This window comes from Ambystoma mexicanum, chromosome 8, assembly GCF_040938575.1.
Source record: "Ambystoma mexicanum isolate Mex_15411 chromosome 8, UKY_AmexF1_1, whole genome shotgun sequence".
Classification (NCBI taxonomy): domain Eukaryota; kingdom Metazoa; phylum Chordata; class Amphibia; order Caudata; family Ambystomatidae; genus Ambystoma; species Ambystoma mexicanum.
Genome location: NC_090929.1, coordinates 1191562602 through 1191580937, shown reverse-complemented (window position 1 = coordinate 1191580937; position 18336 = coordinate 1191562602). Strand labels below are relative to the sequence as shown.

General features: G+C 44.2%; 1 protein-coding gene across 2 annotated transcripts in view; it reads left to right on the top strand.

The window, feature by feature from the left end:
- PTEN (phosphatase and tensin homolog) overlaps nucleotides 1-18336 on the top strand; it is a 791199-nt gene that overhangs the window by 331557 nt on the left and 441306 nt on the right. For both annotated transcript variants that reach the window (XM_069611282.1, XM_069611283.1), the window contains exon 5: nucleotides 16783-17021. In XM_069611282.1, the coding sequence (XP_069467383.1) occupies nucleotides 16783-17021 (239 nt within the window). The remainder of the gene's footprint in view (nucleotides 1-16782; nucleotides 17022-18336) is intronic.

Sequence of the window (18336 nt, the reverse complement as noted above, 5' to 3'; positions counted from 1 at the left end):
ACAAGAACACGCATCCGTTCCTCTTCCTCTGTCTCCTGGTGATACTGCCCCTGTGCAGCATATGCGACCTAAGTTGTGACAAACTTTAATTAGTTGGAGCCGCCCACCCGCGTCCTACAGGTAGCTGTACACATAAACATCCCACCTGCTATACCCTATAAACACCCAGCTTGTCCCAAAATGGTCGGTGCACTTGTGTCACACTATTAATCAGTCCAGAGATCCCAACGGTGTGCATGGGACACCTATGCACATGTGCACAAAGTATTCTGCCCAAAACGTGTCCTGTGGACAGCCGTCCCAATCGAGAAGAATTGCGACGTCCCCATTCGACTGCACTCATGCTGCACGCAAGCCCTTTTTTCAAGGACACGATCCGGACCCTGGGACAGCGGAAAAGTACAGTGTTCTGCAATCTACGGCGGGGTATTGGGAAGGTACATGCTTACAAACACCCCACAATGTGCCATTGCACATGTTTGTATTTGTTTGAACAATTTAGGCCTGTTTTCCGGGTGCAAGGTCTCCATAGCAGCCCTACCAAAAGGCATACCCCAGATCTGCTCTGCATCTGTTTGAAACTTTTCAGAACAGAGTAGCGGTCCACATAGCTTTTAGCTTTAATTGATGTCGGACCAAATATTCTTTGCTACATTACCTTTGCAAGTAATGGCAACCATGTTAGCCCGGCTCACTATGAACAGTAATGGAGAAAAGTATTTATGCCCCTTCCTGTGACCCACACCCTCAATACCTATAGTACCCACTGTCCCATTCGCATGGGCAGCATGCTGAAAACGGTAGTATGTGGCACTTGTGCTTCCCCAAGTACGGCGAGGGCCGCACCCCAGTAAAGCAGAAAGTCCTTCTTCCCTTTCCACCATCTTCTTTCCAGCACACCCTCATTGGGTACTGTTAAATAGTCACAGATGCATCCACCAATCACATTGTAGAGCTCTCTATGTAACACTATCAGTTCTGTACAACATTCCTCTGCGTACACACCACACCCAGACAGGTTAGTGGGCAATACCTTAGCCTCCACAGTCCCATTTCCATGCCCGCCATCCTCAAAAGCCCCAGATGTGGCTTTCGTGCTGTGTGCGGGCGTGGGGGAATACATTGCAACCAGGGTAGGGGATTTCGACTTTAGTGGTGGCTCTGAAAAGAGCCTTTATTTATTTCTTAGGTGCTTCTAGATAAACCTTTTTCGGTTTTTATAGGATTGTTTTTTCTTCTCCACACATTCTTACAGTAAACTCTTCAAAACATCCTGTAGATGGGCAAACGAACCGCATCACCAATGGGCAACAACGAAATGCCATTTGCATGGAAAAACTCAGCATTTCGACAACTAATGAGGTCATTGTTGCAGAAGAACATCCCACCAGCTGACAAAAAATTACACATGCTTCTGTTGACGAGACGCCTTCCAACCGCTGGCTAGGAAAAACATACATTAGAATTGTCCCATACTCTTCTTGGTGTTATGGATGAGAAAAGCACCTGGGCAGTGGGTAAAAGCCTCTTCAATGCATTGAGCAACCTCTTCAGTTTATGGCACAAACCTGAACAAGCCACGTAACCCAAACGCATGCCGCGATAGTGCAGGACGACTTCATGAACAGTAGTGAAACTGGCCACTTGTCTGCAAAGTGCAAGCATATCGCCGAAACTGCGGACAAGGACAGTGCACGACAATGCGTCCACTCCTTCCAAACCAAAATCACCATCAAAGTCTCTTTCCTGGGCTTACTTGTGCAGATCTATCACAAAGGTATCACTCAAAACCAACACAGTGCGTTTTGCCATGTCAGCCTGCCTCACTACGCAAAGTAGTGAAAAATAGTATTATTGCCCCTTCCTGTGAACCACACCCTCGGTACCACATTGGATAATCCCCACAATCCCACTTCCATTGGCCAGTATGGTGAGAAGTGCAGAATGTGGCATGTGTGCTTCCCCAAGTACTGCGAGGGCTGCGCCCCAGTAAAGCAAGAGAAGTCCTTCCCTTTGCACTATTTTTTGTCCAGCACTACCTCATTGGGTACTGTTAAATAAACACACACGCATCCACCAATCCCATCCAAGACGTCAGCATCTAACACTATCAGTTCTGAGCAACACTTCATATGTACCGTTACACATTCAGACTGCAAGTGTTGTCATTCGAAAGGATGTCCAGTAGAAAGTTCAGTAAAACTATGCAAGATTTATGCATCCACATACATCCACATGCCACCCATCACCACAAAGTAGAGGTATGAATAATTGTTCTGCATATGTTTACAACTCTGTTATAAGTACCTCTGGCAACGGTATCTGCTACTGAACGTCCATTACGTACTTAAAAACATAATGTTTTTTCTCCCTTCACCTACCATCAAGTGGCACTTAAATGGTATATGCTTTCAACGTTTTCATTTACCCTTATCCACCATTGTAATATCCAAACGGGAACTCTCTTCTTTCCTTCCGACAATGCTATGAATTATTTTCCGCATTAACCCATTTCCTACATAAATCATAAAAATATCGCACCAAAACCAGCATTGAATGTATCTTACCAACCTAAACCAAGTTCCTAGAAGTTCACTGTCCCCACAGTTGTGGTTCTCTAGGCTGGACTATTGCAACAACCTCTTTCTAAATCTGCTTGCTTCTACTCTCCGCCCTCTGCAACTCATCCAGAACAGGACTGCACGACTTGTCCTTGGCCTCAAGCTCAGGGATCGTCTCTCTCTGGGGCTGAAATGTCTGCACTGGCTCCCAGTGGCTGCGAGGATTAAGGTCAAAACCATCTGCATTATCCACAATACCTTCAACTCTCACTTCCTAAATATCTCCCTGCGCGAGCTCTTCGCTCATCCGCCTCCAACTCCCTCAGTGTCAGTCGCTTCTCCAAGCAACGAGTTGGTGGAAGATTACTCTCTTCGGCTGCAACCTCTCTCTGGAACAGCCTTCCTGCCTCCCTGAAACTCAAGGAGAACCATCTCCGGTTCCAGAAGCACCTAAAAACCTTCCTCTTTGCCTCTGCTTTCTCTCCCCTTCTCCCCTGCTGATTTTCTGACTGAAACTGCTCGGGTTACCTGGCCACCCTCTCTGATCTCTGGCCTTTGCCCCGTCAATTTGACCACTTGCACTGCCTCCCTGGCAACCCCTGCACCTGGGGACCGTTCAGTATCCCTACAGTCCCCCACTAGCACTTTTGTCTGCACTTCCTTGCACTTGCCACCAGCTGGCCGTTATTTATTCTTATTTGTTCCACTTTTTCCCCCATGTACTGCACTTTCCCCTCTCCCTTCCCCCGCGCACTTTTCCTTACCCCCCTTCCCATGCACTTGCACGATCTGAATGACACTTGGCCTAGTAGGATCGTTGTCTGTCCTCCCCTTGTTTCCCCCCACCTGCCTCGTCGCATCTTGAAACACTTTTGTATAGGCGCGTTATAAATGCCATATCATATCATATATCAACTCCCTCAGGGTCAGTTGCTTCTCCAAGGAACCAGTTGGTGGTAGATCTTTCATCGGCTGGGGCCTCACTCTGGAACAACCTCCCTGCCTCTTGAGGAAAACCGTCTCTGGTTCCGGGAAGCACCTCCAAACCTTTCTCTTTGCTTCTGCTTTTTCTCCTCCTCTCCCCTGCTGACTTCCTGGCTGAAACTGATTCTGCACTGGTTACCTGGCCACCCTTTGATCTCGGGCCCACGCCACCTTCCCCCGCCAGTCGCACCCCTGCACTGCCTTCCTGGCAATCCCCGCACTTGGAGATTGTTTTCTGTATCCCTAACAGTCCCGCCACCACCTGATGTCTGCACTTATCCTTGCACTTGCCACCAGCGGGCTGTATTTTTACTTATTTATTCTTCTTCCTATGTACGGCACTTTCCCCTCCCCCTAACCATGCACTTGCGCGATCTGAGTGACACCGGGCCTAGTAGGATCGTTGCCCGTCTCCCCTGTTCCCCCCTCCCTTGCCTCGTCGCGCCTTGAAACACTTGTGTATAGGCGCGTTATAAATGCCATATCATATCATACCATATCATACCATACACACATTGCATACATAACAGGATGCCTGCCACTTACCTTGCACTCTTTACAGAATTTTTTTCAGCAATAACTGTTTCCTACAAAATGTGCAAAAATATCGAATATCGCACAAAAGGAGCACTGAATGTATCTTAGCAACTTCAAACAAGTACATACAGTGCGTGCATGCAAACAGGATGCTTGCCCCTTACCTTGCACATTTCAACCATAGCCTTCTGCGTTTCTCTGTACAAATAGACCTTCTGCCTCAGTTTTTGTGCATACACACCACAACCAGAAACCTTATTGAGCAATGCCTTCGCCTCCACAGTACCGTTTTCCATGCCTGCCAACCTTTAAAAGGCCTGGACGTGGCACGTGTAATCCTGAAACTACAGTGGAATCCGCAGAGTTATCGTGCTAGGAATGGGAGGGAGGGGGGGGAGAAATTTGAAACAGGGTAGTGTCATGGTCACAGGCCCCAGAACACACAAACCACACCATTTAGTGATGGTGGCAATGGGTCACTTGACTCACTTATCTCCCTTCTTTGGGACCCATAAGCACAGGGGGCCTGGCTGGACTTGGTCCTGGCCCCTTTGGCGCCAGGCTCATATAGAGATGTGAGCAGGAACACTTTATTTCAGTGCAGGAGAGCTTTTATTTTACAAGAACCTTCCAGGAGCTGAAAGCCTTTATTCCAGAGAACATCCTCATGTGATGACTCATCGAGTGTGGCAGGCAGGCTGAACATGGTGGGCGTGGCTTCAGAAGCTGAGCTATATAAGATGCTCAATCCTTAAGGCGGCTGCTTCGCGTTACTGTGCACTCGCTTGCAACATGACTCTCAAAGCCGCTTGGACCAGTTTACTTATCTTTAAAACCAGGCGTTCTCCTGCATACTCGCCTCCAAGAAACCGGTGCTTCATCACTTCATCTGCAGACTCCTCTCCTGACATCCAGTGATCTTGATCACGACGCGGCAGCACCGCACTCCACATCCTCGACTCGGACCCTGTGAAGAAGAAGAAAGACAAGGTTAGAACATCTGTCCTAGGGCCGTGCCGCATTTGAACCCTGCGCGCCCCCTAGTTAACAATTTACCAGCTACTGTACCGCTGCAGCTTCGTTCCTCATTCCCTCCGGCTGCCGCCTCGAGCTCTGCAACTTCTGTCGGGCCAGCAACATCACCTGCAAGGGAAGAAAGCAAAAGAGGAAACATCAAGTGGAGCGGACAGCAATACAAGACAACAAACTTTACAATGCAACAAAAACAGACAAGGAAAGACAAAGGCAAACAGGAACACTTACCTGAAGTATAGTGGCTTAGTTGCAGCAGGACTGGACTACCATGTGCAAGGAACCAGTGAAGGAACTGGGCCCAGATCATACAAGTGCCCCTGCCAGAAGCAGCAGGATGGAGTGCTTGCCAAAACTAATCAACAGGTGAGCTTTCCAGGGGCAGCGCATCCCACGGGTGCCACGGTTTGGGAGAAGGGGTATGGAAGGGGATCAGGCGCACACAGGCTGGCATACTCTCGCCCCCTATTCTCCACACAGGAGCAGTCCCGAGCAGCATCACCTATTACCACCATTCACCACATAAGCGCAGAGAGTCGAAGTCTGACCCGATCAACCTCACCCTCGGGAGGGCTGCAACCGTGCCCCAACGCCTCTGCAGAGACCAAGAGAGCGTAACAGGTAGGGGATTGGGTCTTTAGTGGTGACTCTGAAAAGCTTTATTTATTTTTTAAATTTCATTTTTTTCAATTTTTTTACATGCTTGCAAATCTTTTGTTTTTCTCTTTAGATGAGTTTGTTTGCTTCTCCTTATATTTTTACTGATTTATGGTCAATGCTTGTTGCACAGTGTAAAAGAAAATGGCATTGCCAACGGCGTTCAAAGAAATGCCATTTGCATGGAACCAGTGCATATTTTGCGACTTCATGTTCTCATAGTGGGTGGAGAACATCCCATCAGTGCACATAAATGCACCCATGCTTCTGTTTATAAGACACCTTCCGAGCTCTGGCTGGGGATAAATTACACCGTTATAGTCCCATACTCCTCTTGGTGGTATGCATGAGAAAACCACCTTGGCATTGGGAAAAATCTGCATCACTGCATTCATCAACTTCTTCATTTGATGGAGCAAACGTCCACATGACATGTAACCCAAATGTAGACTCCTCCCGCCCCCTAAGACACCACGACAACTTCAACAGTAGCGACAGAGGCCACATATCTGCAAAGGTCAACTACACTGCCGAAACTGCACTCATACAGACTGCCCCACAAAGCCTGCACTCCTTCAAACCCAAAATTAGCAGCAATGACTCTTTGCACAGCATACCTGGTGCAGATCTTGCACAAAGTTATCACCCACGATCAGCACTGTGCGTCTCTCCATCTCTGCCAACCTCACTACACAGCGTATTGGGGAAAAATAGTACCGCCCCTTCCTGTGAACCACACACTGAACACCTGATTGGATAATACCCACAATTGCATTTCCATGCTCACCATGCGGAGAAGGGCAGGATATGGCACGTGCGCTTTCCCAGCTACAGCGAGGGCTTCGCCCCATTAAAGTAGGGACAGTCCTTCTTCCCTTTCCATTATCCTTTTAGCAGAACTCCCTCATTAGGTACTATTAAATAGTCACCCAGGCATGCAGCAATGACATCCAAGACCTCTACATCGAACACTTATTTGTGTACAGAACTCCATATGTACCGTTACACACTCAGAGTACATGTTTTGTGTGATTTCAAAGCACCTCCAGTAAAAAGTTCACCAAAAGTATCAACGCTTTCAGCATCCAGATTCACCCAGAGCAGCACCCATCACCACAAAGTACAGATGGCAATATTTATTTTTGCTCCCAGCACTGTAGTAAGTACAAACAACCAGTACGTCAAAGTGCAGTAAAGTAGTCAGTAATCTGCACAATGCACACTACCCAAGCACATAAAATATCCAGTTCTACCCTATCCACGTCTATAAACACATTATTTCAACACAGCACCCAGTGCACACACTGCAGGATTGTTCACTCCATCAGCTCCAGCCATGGACTAAAAACAGGGTGTGCTAACCATCGCCACACCCATGGAACCAACAATGTATGCAATGCTCACAAACCACACACAGAATGCAACAATGTCAAACCTACTTGCAAGCAGGCTACATAGTTGTCAATGCAAGGGCTCCATCCATCCAAGGCACTAGGGCCTCACCACACACAACACACCATAGTATACCCTATGTTTAAATGCTCATGTCATGTGCAATGCACTCCCTATCTGCAATTGAGCCTGCCAACTTCACCCTGGCCACATGTTTTCATGCATGGTTGCATGACGTTGCATGGGGTGTGGTGAACGGTATGTGGATGTCTGTGTACATTGTCCATATTTTGAATGTGTGATTCTGAGGACTTCCTTTCATGGCGCAATATGGTAAAGCACTTCCTAAAGCAAGGGTCTTATAAGGGGCAAACCATATCAAACGCAAATGGTCACATGTGGCTCCCTAATGTGCAACACGTGCAATGACCTACACCAAATGGTAATGTACACATATCGCCTCACTTCGGGTGTTGTACCAAGTGTAAAATGTTCTCCACAACCATGCTTTAAAGATCACCACCCTTGGAGAGATGCACAGTTAAAACTGCATGGCTGCATATGTTGTGGTGGCTGTCAAGGCCTAGCCTCTTGGGTGCATGGCCTACAGCGTTTGGCCAGGTACCACAATCTCCAAATGTAATTTAGGCAGCGACACTTCTACCCAACCCCCGCACCATAATACAGCGATGCATGCAAACATGTAACAATTAGCAGAATCCACAAACCTACCAGTGTCTGGGTCACCCCTACCCACTTCCATTCACATAGCATTGTGTTACTGCCAACCAAACCACAAAATCTTCACAACAGTGGCCGTGCTCCCAGCATTTTAAGTGCACAAAACCCACACTGCATAGTGCAGTACAGTACTGAGCACTCCGAGCAATGAACACTACCCAAGCCGATAAAATATGCAGTTCAACCATATCCACTTCTATGCACACAGTGCTTCAACACTGCACCCAGTGCACACACTGCAGGACTGTTCACTCCATTAGCTGCAGCCATGGACTAAACACTGTAGGATGGGCTAACAATCACCACACCCATGGAACCAACAATGTATGCAATGCTGGCGAACCACACACACAAGGCAACAATGTCAAACCTACTTGCAACCAGGACACACAGTTGTCGGTGCAAGTCCTCTCACACACCGTAGAACATGCTTTGTTACGATGTTCATGTCATGTGCAATGCACTCCCCTTCTGCAATAGAGCTGCCACCAGTCACTACAGTAAAAGTGCGCTGCACAAGCTATCGTGCCGTAACGAAGGCTGCCTGCATTCACCACACATGGTAGTCGCCTGTGGAGGGACCCGTGAATTGGCGCAGTATGTACGGATACTGCAAGCATACCACTGTCTTCTTCCACCTAATGACATATCTCAGATGAACCACTTCTCACTCCCCCACACTTTCCATCCCTTCTCCCTACCACCACATGGCGTAAAGTATGTTTGCCAGGCCCTTTCGGCGCAGCACTGTCCTCCGATACACCATGGCGGCGTTCCCGAAAATGTTGACGCACAGCACGCTTCCCTCCAGCCAACCACCGGCCTTGTCCAATGTTCGCTGACATCACGGCATACTGCAAGCCAATGAGACTTTTGTCCGCGGAGTGAACAGGGAAATTGGTCTGCGGAGCAGAGCCAGATATCTCACATTTTTAGAGACGTACATTTCAGTTCTTTGCAACAAAAGTACTGGTCGGATATACACCAAACACACAAGCACGCTTTCGGAACCAAGCCCCCGCTCATGCTGCAAATTTGGTTAATATCTATCCAGCCCTTTGGGCTGTAGCCGAGCGCAAAGTTTTTGCCCATTCAGTTAAAGGGAAAAAAAAAATGGGGACTCCCCTAGAATTTTGCCCCCCCTCCACGAAACCTCACTCAACTTAGAAAGAAATTCAGCAGGCCCCATATACTTTATTGGCAAAGTTTTATACAAGTTCGTCCATGGCGAGAAATGTTATAAGCTGCCGAAAAAGTGGTCTTTCTATGGGTTGAGCAACTTAACCATAACTAGACGCCCGCTACCGCGGGCCGTGTAGTATGAGAAAAGTAAGACTACTACACAGTCGGAAATGCAGCGGCACGCTAGCAGTATTTTCCAAAAATTGATCTGATCACCTATTCAGCTGCAAAATAGTATCTTTTATTCAATGTGCTCGGTGGGCAGCAAACAGAACAACGCGTTTCACCTTGAACGGGCTTCGTCGTGTTTGTGTAGGTACAATGCACACAGATCTTATTTACTTAGCCAGACCTTTGTCGATGTTACTGCTCGTGCCTGGTTCATGGTAGTATACCATTACTTGTTTGGTCGTAATCGGCAGACATCTTGGAATGTGGTCATCCAGACAGAATGGCATGCTTGCACACCCTATTATAGGTACTGGCCATGACTTAACATATACAAAATAAAGCATGACATTATTATAATGTGGTAAAATACAAACATAGTAAGAATAGTAAAAACAATAATACCTTGTGGTTACTTGATTGTACCCGACCATTCAATGGGTGGACCACTACTGTTCAACATTACAGTTGTAACAACAGTTGGAACTAACACATGTATAAATGCGTATTAATAGATATTAATTGTTATAATCGTTTTCCATCCTCTTACCACAAGATTGTCTGTTGTTGCCCAAAATGACTGTCTATTCCGATTTTGAAATTACATCGTGCCTCTACTTTTAAAAAAAATATTTGAAAAAAGAGACGGAGAAAGACGGAATATGCTAAAATGCTGAGTGCAATGACTGAAGTAATGGCCTTGTCTTACAGTCTTATCCGAAGGCTTACGCGCATGCCCTTGTATGGAACCTGTATAAAATACTGGGCTGGATACAGTATCGCCAATAATTGCATAGATCGTCAGTATTAATGGCATAAGCAGAATGGCGGCGCTGTATGAATGGCAACCGTAGTGATACAAGATTATGACTTGCTATTATACCAAATAGATGATTAATGTGTCTGTGAGAAACCTAGTAAGAATCCAGCATAAATATATCGCACACTGTCTCCGTGATTAACAAGTTTTCCAAAACCACACACACTTGTTACACTGTCATACTCACAAAGACATACACCCATGCACACACCCTTTTTGTAAGGGTGCCACTGAAATGCTAACCCATTAGCAGTCTCAGGAGTTTAATTTGTGATGTGGAACAGGACTGACGGCTTACTTTAATGCCAGAAAATATCACGATTCAAGATTGATCTCTTGATTCTTAATGAATAGTGTAGGATCGTCCGCATGAAGAGAAATAATTTATGGGATTATAATTGTTCCCGTCTGTGAATGTGCTTCTCCCTTATCAGTGCTGCAAACTGCTCTAGGGCCAAGGCAAACAAGGGCGAGGTGGGATGGCCTTTCCAGTTTTCCCAACCCAATGGGTACATATTTGTAAACTGTTCATTTATGATCAATCTCCACGCCTTGAGTGTAAAGCAGTTTCATTAACCTGGTAAAAAAGGAGCTGGATCCCATGTTATGAAGCACTGAACATGACGTGCCACTCTTGAGTCGAAGGCTTTCTCTGCATGTTCAAGGGCCACAACTTCTGGTAGGTTCTGATTAAAGATATGAATCGGGCTGAACATGCGACACAAACCATGAAGGGTGGATCGCCCAGGAATGAATCCGGATTGGTCTGCCAGACACACCTAGACAGGATTGGCTATAATTTATTGGTTGTATTTTAGCTAAATGTTTCAGTGTTTATAATTGTTATTGGCCTAGATGGTGTACATCTCTACAGGTAAGACAATGGCTCCCCTTCTCATGGAGATACTTCTTGTATCAGACTATGGAGTTCTTGTTAATAGGTGATCTTTAGTTATTCTCTAGTTGCTTTCTGCATCAGTTCATGCATCTCCTGCAGGAGATTGATTTCTCTCCCCCCGAGGAATCTTTCCTTGACGTTTTATACTTTCTTTGATCCTTTTTAAAAAAAAAAATCAAAACAACCTGGAAACTTACAATTTCTTTTGTAGCTGTGGTGTTCTAGACAATTGTATTTCACCTTATTCTGACATTCTCTGTCCTATATACTTTTTACTTTGGTGGTCTCTCTGAGCTTCAGCGTGTAGGGCTCTCTCGGGTTCCCCTCTTCCTGTCTTAAATAGCTTGTCTGCTTTTCCTTCTCACATGTTATTTATATCCAAATTCTCTTGTTCTCCCTCTCAGGAATTACAAGGAGTCTTTCTCACATGAATATTCTTTAAGATTTCTCGGTATTTCCATTAATCACATTCTCTTTCTCTCGTGTGCCCTTCTTTCTCTGTTGAAGGCTTGGGTACTTTCCCCTTTTGCCAGGGTACTGGTATGCAAGGTTGCTTTCTCTCCCTCTGCGGGACTTAAATAATACTTTCTTTGATCAAAGCAATTTAAGTTAATCAGTTTTGTATTCAACTTTTCTTTACTTTTACTGGGACAAGCTTCTTGAAATGTATGATTCTCTCTTGGCCTACTGGTCTTCTCCATGTCCCCGTTACCTTCAACAACATAGGGGAACATCTTCGGGCTATGAGCCTTTTTGGGAGCTTCTATCCCGCTCCTCTTTGCTGTTGGCTCACTGCCAGTGTCCTCTTCGGGGAGTCTCTCCTGGTGAGGTTCTACTTGCCTCGACCCCTAGGGAGGGTGTTGCAGAGCGGGCTCACCTCCCTAGCCTCAAGGGGGGGCTCCCCCTTTGGGAGAAGGGGCAATTCCCTTGATTTGTCACAGCCCCCACACCTCACCTCCCTACGCTATTACAGTATCCTTGAATCGTAGTAGCTGCTGTGGAACCTAGTCCTATTACTCAGTCTGTGTTGGTAGAATAACATAATGTAAAAATCTGTGTGAGAGGAAACCATACAGGACCCCAATTATCATCAACGTTCTGCAACAACAAACACATAAACCGCACCAACCGCACACAAAGTATTATCGGTCCGATATTCACACCAAAGCTCAGCACACGGTGAAAACCGAACTGAAGCTACCAACAGCACACGACTTCTCTCACATTCCTACTCCCTCTTCACCCGACTAACCCAACCCGCCTTCTTGTTTGCAGATCTGCCTAGGTGCCAGGGGACCAATTCCGTTGGTGACATTGCGTGGTACAAATACCTTTTTAACTTTAACATCAGGCTATTTCACGGATTCAATAAGCCTAAACCACGACGACTGGTGTTTCAATATACTAACATTTGTCTGAGCTCTCGATAACCCCATCATAGAGATGACAGAGGGGAAGTCGGAGTGGAGAAATCCACCTTTTTGCTTTCCATTCTTTCTTGCGCAAGCGAGTTTATGCAAAACTGCAGGGCCTCCAGGTCATTTAATCAACATGACAGATGTTCATCTGAGCTAGACTGAAAAAATGTATTTAAACCCCAGAAATCTGGTGCATATGGTGGAATTGTGTGTTAAACAAGTGTGTGGAAGTCCTCTACTAAGAACAAACACTGGTCAAATATATATGTGTGTGTGTGCCTGTGCCTGCAGTACTGTGAAATCATGGTTTATTTAAATGCTGCATTCCACCAGTTTTAATGTGCCTGAATTTGCTTTGCTGATTTTAAGCTATCCAAGGCCGGGCTTTAGAAGAGGGACAACATATTAACTCTGGGTTTAGTTTTTCACCAGGCTTTCCAAGTCCTGATCTGTGTTAGGTTATCAAATCGTGTTGTAGTTGAGGCCCAATGTTTTGTCAAAAATATAATGAGAAATGCTCCATATAATTGCATGGGTGTCCAGTCAACTCGTCGAAAAAAAACTGGTCGACTGCAATTTGGTCGACGCAATTTGGTCGAAAACCAAATGGTCGAATTTTTTTTTTTATTTATACATTTATTTTTTGGGTTTTCGTTTAGTTAAAAAAGGGGGTTTTAGAGAAAAAAAGGGGGTTGGGGGGGGGGGGGACCCCCCCCAAAAAAAAGGGTTAAAATAAAAAAAAAAAAAAATTCGACCATTTGGTTTTCGATCAAATTGGTTCGACCATTTGTCTGGTCGACCAATTTTTTTCGACCAAATGACTGGCAACCAATTGCATGCACTTAAAGCACTCTGGAACGCCATAGGTTTGCGGATTCGGTCTTCTGCAATTCTCTACAATTTCGATCTTCTAAATTTTACCCACTTAATCCTCTCATGTCATTATACTGGTTTTCTTTGCCTGAACATATACTTTAAATTATTAAGATGCGACTTGGCCTCCTGCATGTCTGACGGATCATGGCAGTGTTCTTAATTGTCTGTTCCATGAATTGCTTAAGGGCATATTTCAGCCTTGGGTTCAGACATGGACGGTTGTAGTGAGTGAACAATGGTCTGATTTGCAATTTGCCCCACTCTCCAGACAGGATTGAGATGTCCTTGCAGGAGGATTTGGTCATTCACCTGGACCCTGACGTTTTTCGCGCACACTTCCTGTTTTGTATTAACAAGCGTAAAGCCTAGATATAGTTGAATGAGAGAATGGCAGGAATTGTTATACCAGGAAAAGTCCCAGGTGTGGATACAGTGAACAGTTCAGGTGCCCACCAAGTCTCTGGTACAATTCATGTAGCCAAACAAAGTTTGGTGCTAAAAGAAACTATGCAGGCTTTGGACATTTTACCACCTGACAGACTTCCAAATGAAGATGTTATTCTCTCCTGACTAGCTTCATGTGCAAACCCCATTTGGAGAATGCTTGCTTAATCAATGAAAAACGGCCAAAACGTTTAACTTGAAATACATGGTTCCAAAGGATGAGCCATTCATTATAACGTGTCATCTTCCAATGTAAGCAGCAGTGGCAACAATAGCTCTGGGAAAGTTGCGTGCTCCTCTTCCTTTACCTTCCTCCTCTTAACTTCACAAAGAATCAAAGGCTTGCGACAAGGGTAAAAGCATAGACTTGCTGGCAGTTCTGTTTTGCTTTCAGGGGTAAAAAGGTCTACAGCAGCTGCAATTTAAACTGCACTGAAAAAAGTACACCACTTCACTTTCACGAAGAAAAGCTTTACTCAACAAAGTCTTTGAAGACTTGGGGGTGTAGTTTCCAATCGATGGAGTCCACAAGATAACGTGAATTCCAGTCTGCTACTTCGTTCTGCTTGCCTGGTAAGTATTCCGCTGATACGGAGATTCTTTTTTTGAAGACAGTAATGCCAGAAATTTTTCGCTAACTCGGCTAGCATTTTGGATTTTGTGGCTCCCAATTTGTTTATGTATCGCACTGCAGAGAACATGCTTGGAAGTCGGCAGATGAAGGCTCTTCAGGCTCAACACACGTTTCTGAGGAGTAATGTAGTGTGTGCCTGTAAACCGCTTCTTGAGTTTTATAAAGTATTCAAAAGATATATATATATATATTTTTTTTTCAAAATGAATCTGGAGCTCTGGTTAACTACTTCGCTCGTACGCGACTGCAAGCGCAATGTGAGCGGAAGCTAGAATCCCTGGGGAAGCTGGGAAAAAACCTGAGGGGGTTCCCGCTCCCACAGGTCCTAACGGCCGCTGCGTTTGCCGGCGCCGATTATTACAGAGCGCGGGGCTCGGCAGCCTGAAGCGAGTGGAATTGCTCGCGGCTGCGGCCCTCGCTCGCTCTTCACAACACTCGAACTTTCGGGAAAGAAGTATAACGCGCGCTTACTGAATGTAATACGCTGCGCAACGCTCGCGCTACGCGTTCAGGTCAACTCTTTTGAGGAGAATGAAACTAATTCCATGCACGCTACGGTGTAATGCCATACTGATATACACATATTACAGAAATTATAGAAATATATACGTGACTAACAATCCTTCTATAAGCAAAGCTAGAGAAAAATGTCTCTTATCTTATGGCAGCAAAAAGAAAGAGGAAAGGACCTGGGCACAAGGGTTCTTATACAGGAGGCTGCACTGTGATAGGTGCAGAGCTGGGAGGATTGGACTACCAGAGACTGAGTATCATGGGACTAGTAGTTCCCGGGTGATTAGTGATCACATGCAGATGTGAAACAAACGTTTAAACTGGTCCATTTTCGTTTTCCAGAACTGTGGTTTTGTAAGAACATAAATGTACAGTATTAAAGTTAAGTTTTAAAGTGCTGGTGTGGCAGCAAATAAAAGAAAGTAAAGCATAATGCGAGCCTCTTGTCTTGTCATAGAATCATAGAAAAACTTTTTCTTGAAGCTCATATTTAGGCAGTGTCAGCATTTCCACAGTGTCCGCAGTGCTTTCTTTCATTTGCCGGACTGTAGTTGGCTGATATTTTGTGGGAATCTGCATACTTTTTTGCTCTGATGGACACTGGTCAAGAGGGTGGAAGGTGGTGAAAATATTACATAACTGTGACTGCTACATTCCGTTGAATGGGGTGCTTCTACTGTAGTAGAACTGTTGCATCGTGGTAGATGATTTCTCAGCCAGCTCCTTATACCTTTCCCAGACATCCGCAAGAAGTAGTATGTGACCTTTGTCAGATTCTTGATGTAGCTCCTTGCATAGCCATAGAATATCAACGTCTGTATTGGATGATTCTTGCTTTGTTTGAGGTTGATCCAGTGAATGTTCTTAAACCGTTGAGGTTGTATTTGGCTTCAGCTGCCATGTGGTCTGTCACTTAAATGCCCAATTTGTAGTCAAGATGAGAAGCCAGAAGAATATGATTACTCGTTTTTTTCATTACTGAGCTCGGGTGTTCATTCCCAACAGTGATTTGTCCAAAAAAATAATGCTTCGTAGTTGACTGGTCACCCCTTTTAGCAATGAAGGCCTGTCGCCAACAGCAGCACGAATGCTACTGTAAACTTCTTCATCCTTCAAATACTGTGCCTGAGTTATAAGTGAGAGTTTGATTTTACTCTTGTCTGTGAAGTGAGCATAACACAACTTGTGCCATAAAAGTGTTAATTTTGCAGCAGACTCCAATTTTCAAGACAATCAATGAAATGTATATTCTTAGAGTCCCTTAGCTTCCTTGGTACATGCAGCAACCTTTACCGTACATACTAAGTCTATGATCGCTTGCTGTACTTATGGGAACTTTGGCTTTATGGGTTTGGCAGAATATGCATGAGCTATAATCCACAGATGAACCCCTCTTCAAGGAAACAACTGGATCTATAGTCACCTGTTGAGATGAAACAATATAATAGAAAAAGTTTAATACAACTGGTGAGAAGAAACCTAAAGCAGCCACAATTACAATACAACGTTATATTACAAAAAGTGTAATCCAATTTAACTCTGGACTGTACTATAATGCAGATGAGATTGCGGTGAACATTAGCTTATAATACATTACCATAATAATGCAATTTGGCGACATTTTGTTTATGCGGATTGAAAGGTCAAACATTCAAAATTCGGCTTGGGAACTGGGTTAATAGAATTCTGCATACTCTGTTAAAACATGAGATTGCCAACTTTGACCTCGAAATGCACTTGATTTCATCAGAAATCCATCCAGGGGTTTTGAGCTTTAAGGTCTTAAAATCACTACATATTATATAAACCCCATTGCTAACAAAAAACAGAAGTGTGTTCCCTCCAAAAAAGTAATCATGCCTCTTGAACATTGTTGACCTCTAAATTGAGTTTTATACTAATCATTTAACGTCTTTATGATTTAGTTGCGCAGTATCCTTTTGAAGACCATAATCCACCACAGCTAGAGCTTATCAAACCTTTTTGCGAAGACCTTGACCAGTGGTTGAGTGAAAATGACAATCATGTTGCTGCAATTCACTGTAAAGCTGGAAAGGGACGCACTGGTGTGATGATATGTGCATATTTGCTACATCGAAAGAAATTTCTAAAACCACAGGATGCACTAGATTTCTATGGAGAAGTACGGACCAGAGACAAAAAGGTTGGTGATATTTATTTAACATGTTCATGCATTTAAAACAGGAACTTACATTTTCTGCAATATTTCCAATATTTCTGATTGGGGGCATCCTGTTTGGGTGTAAATCTCGTTTACTTGTGGGCTGTGCTCTCAGTGACCGAGTCTGGTTGTTTACTATGCCATTTATATATGTAACATAACAGATTGATGCAATTAAAACATTCACTTAATATTTAAACAAAATTGCATTTTTCTACTAAATGTATTATTACCAGAATGTGCCAAGACTGTTAAGCTATTTTGTAATAGCTTCTGACTGTTCTCAGGTTAAGTGTGTTGTAAATATTTGACATAACCTGGACCATTTTCAGTCTTACTGGGTGTAGGGCATGCATTCGAATTTGATAAGGCCATTCACATATTTGTGTGTATACTAGTTTTTATGTTTTCAATATATCAACATAAATGCACTAATATTGTCATGGTTATTGTGTATACACTTTTAGGTTACAACATGAAAACATAACTTTTACCACCCCCCACCATCCCCTACCCACCCACCCACCCTTTCAACCCATCCCGTACCCGCCACCAATTTTAACCAGATTTGAAAAAACGTTTGTTAATGTCTCATACTCTCTTCATTCTTAGTCTGAATGGTGTTAGAACACCTATTTTGCTAATTTAACCAGGCACTACTAGATTCATATTTCAGTAGACCCAATGCTCTCATCTATGTGGGGCATGTGAAGTCTGTTGTGCTTTTCAACATGATCAAGAAAATGTCCCCAAATCTGTCAGAATTTTCGTATGCTTTTAATCGTGCATGACAATTTCTCATTGATCAAAACCTGCAACATTTTGCTATACCATTCCAATAAATCTGGTATTTACCTGGTTTTCCACAATTTCCCGAACACTAGACTTGCTAACAGTAGTTTTTAAATATTACCTCACTGGATTTCTTTGGGGAAAACATTTTTACAGGTTTGCTCTATAAACACACCTGTTTTGTTGGGGTATTTAATGGCCCATTATCTTACCAATTTCTTTAAGTACTTGTTCCCAGAAATGTTCCAATTCATGTCACCATATGTACAGAAATGCACCCTCACCTCCAGCACAGTCCATTCTCTTTGGCATAATGTTTTAGGGTTTCTGGGGCCTGACAGCAATAACAATGTAATTTTTATAAAAGTGTTCTTTATACAGAATAAAATTGTTCTTTACGCAGAGTCCAGACAGATGCTGAAACCTCCCTCTTCCAAATTTCTCTATTTTACATTACTTCTAGGTCTTCATGCCATGCTTTCATCTAACCATATATGTTTCTTCG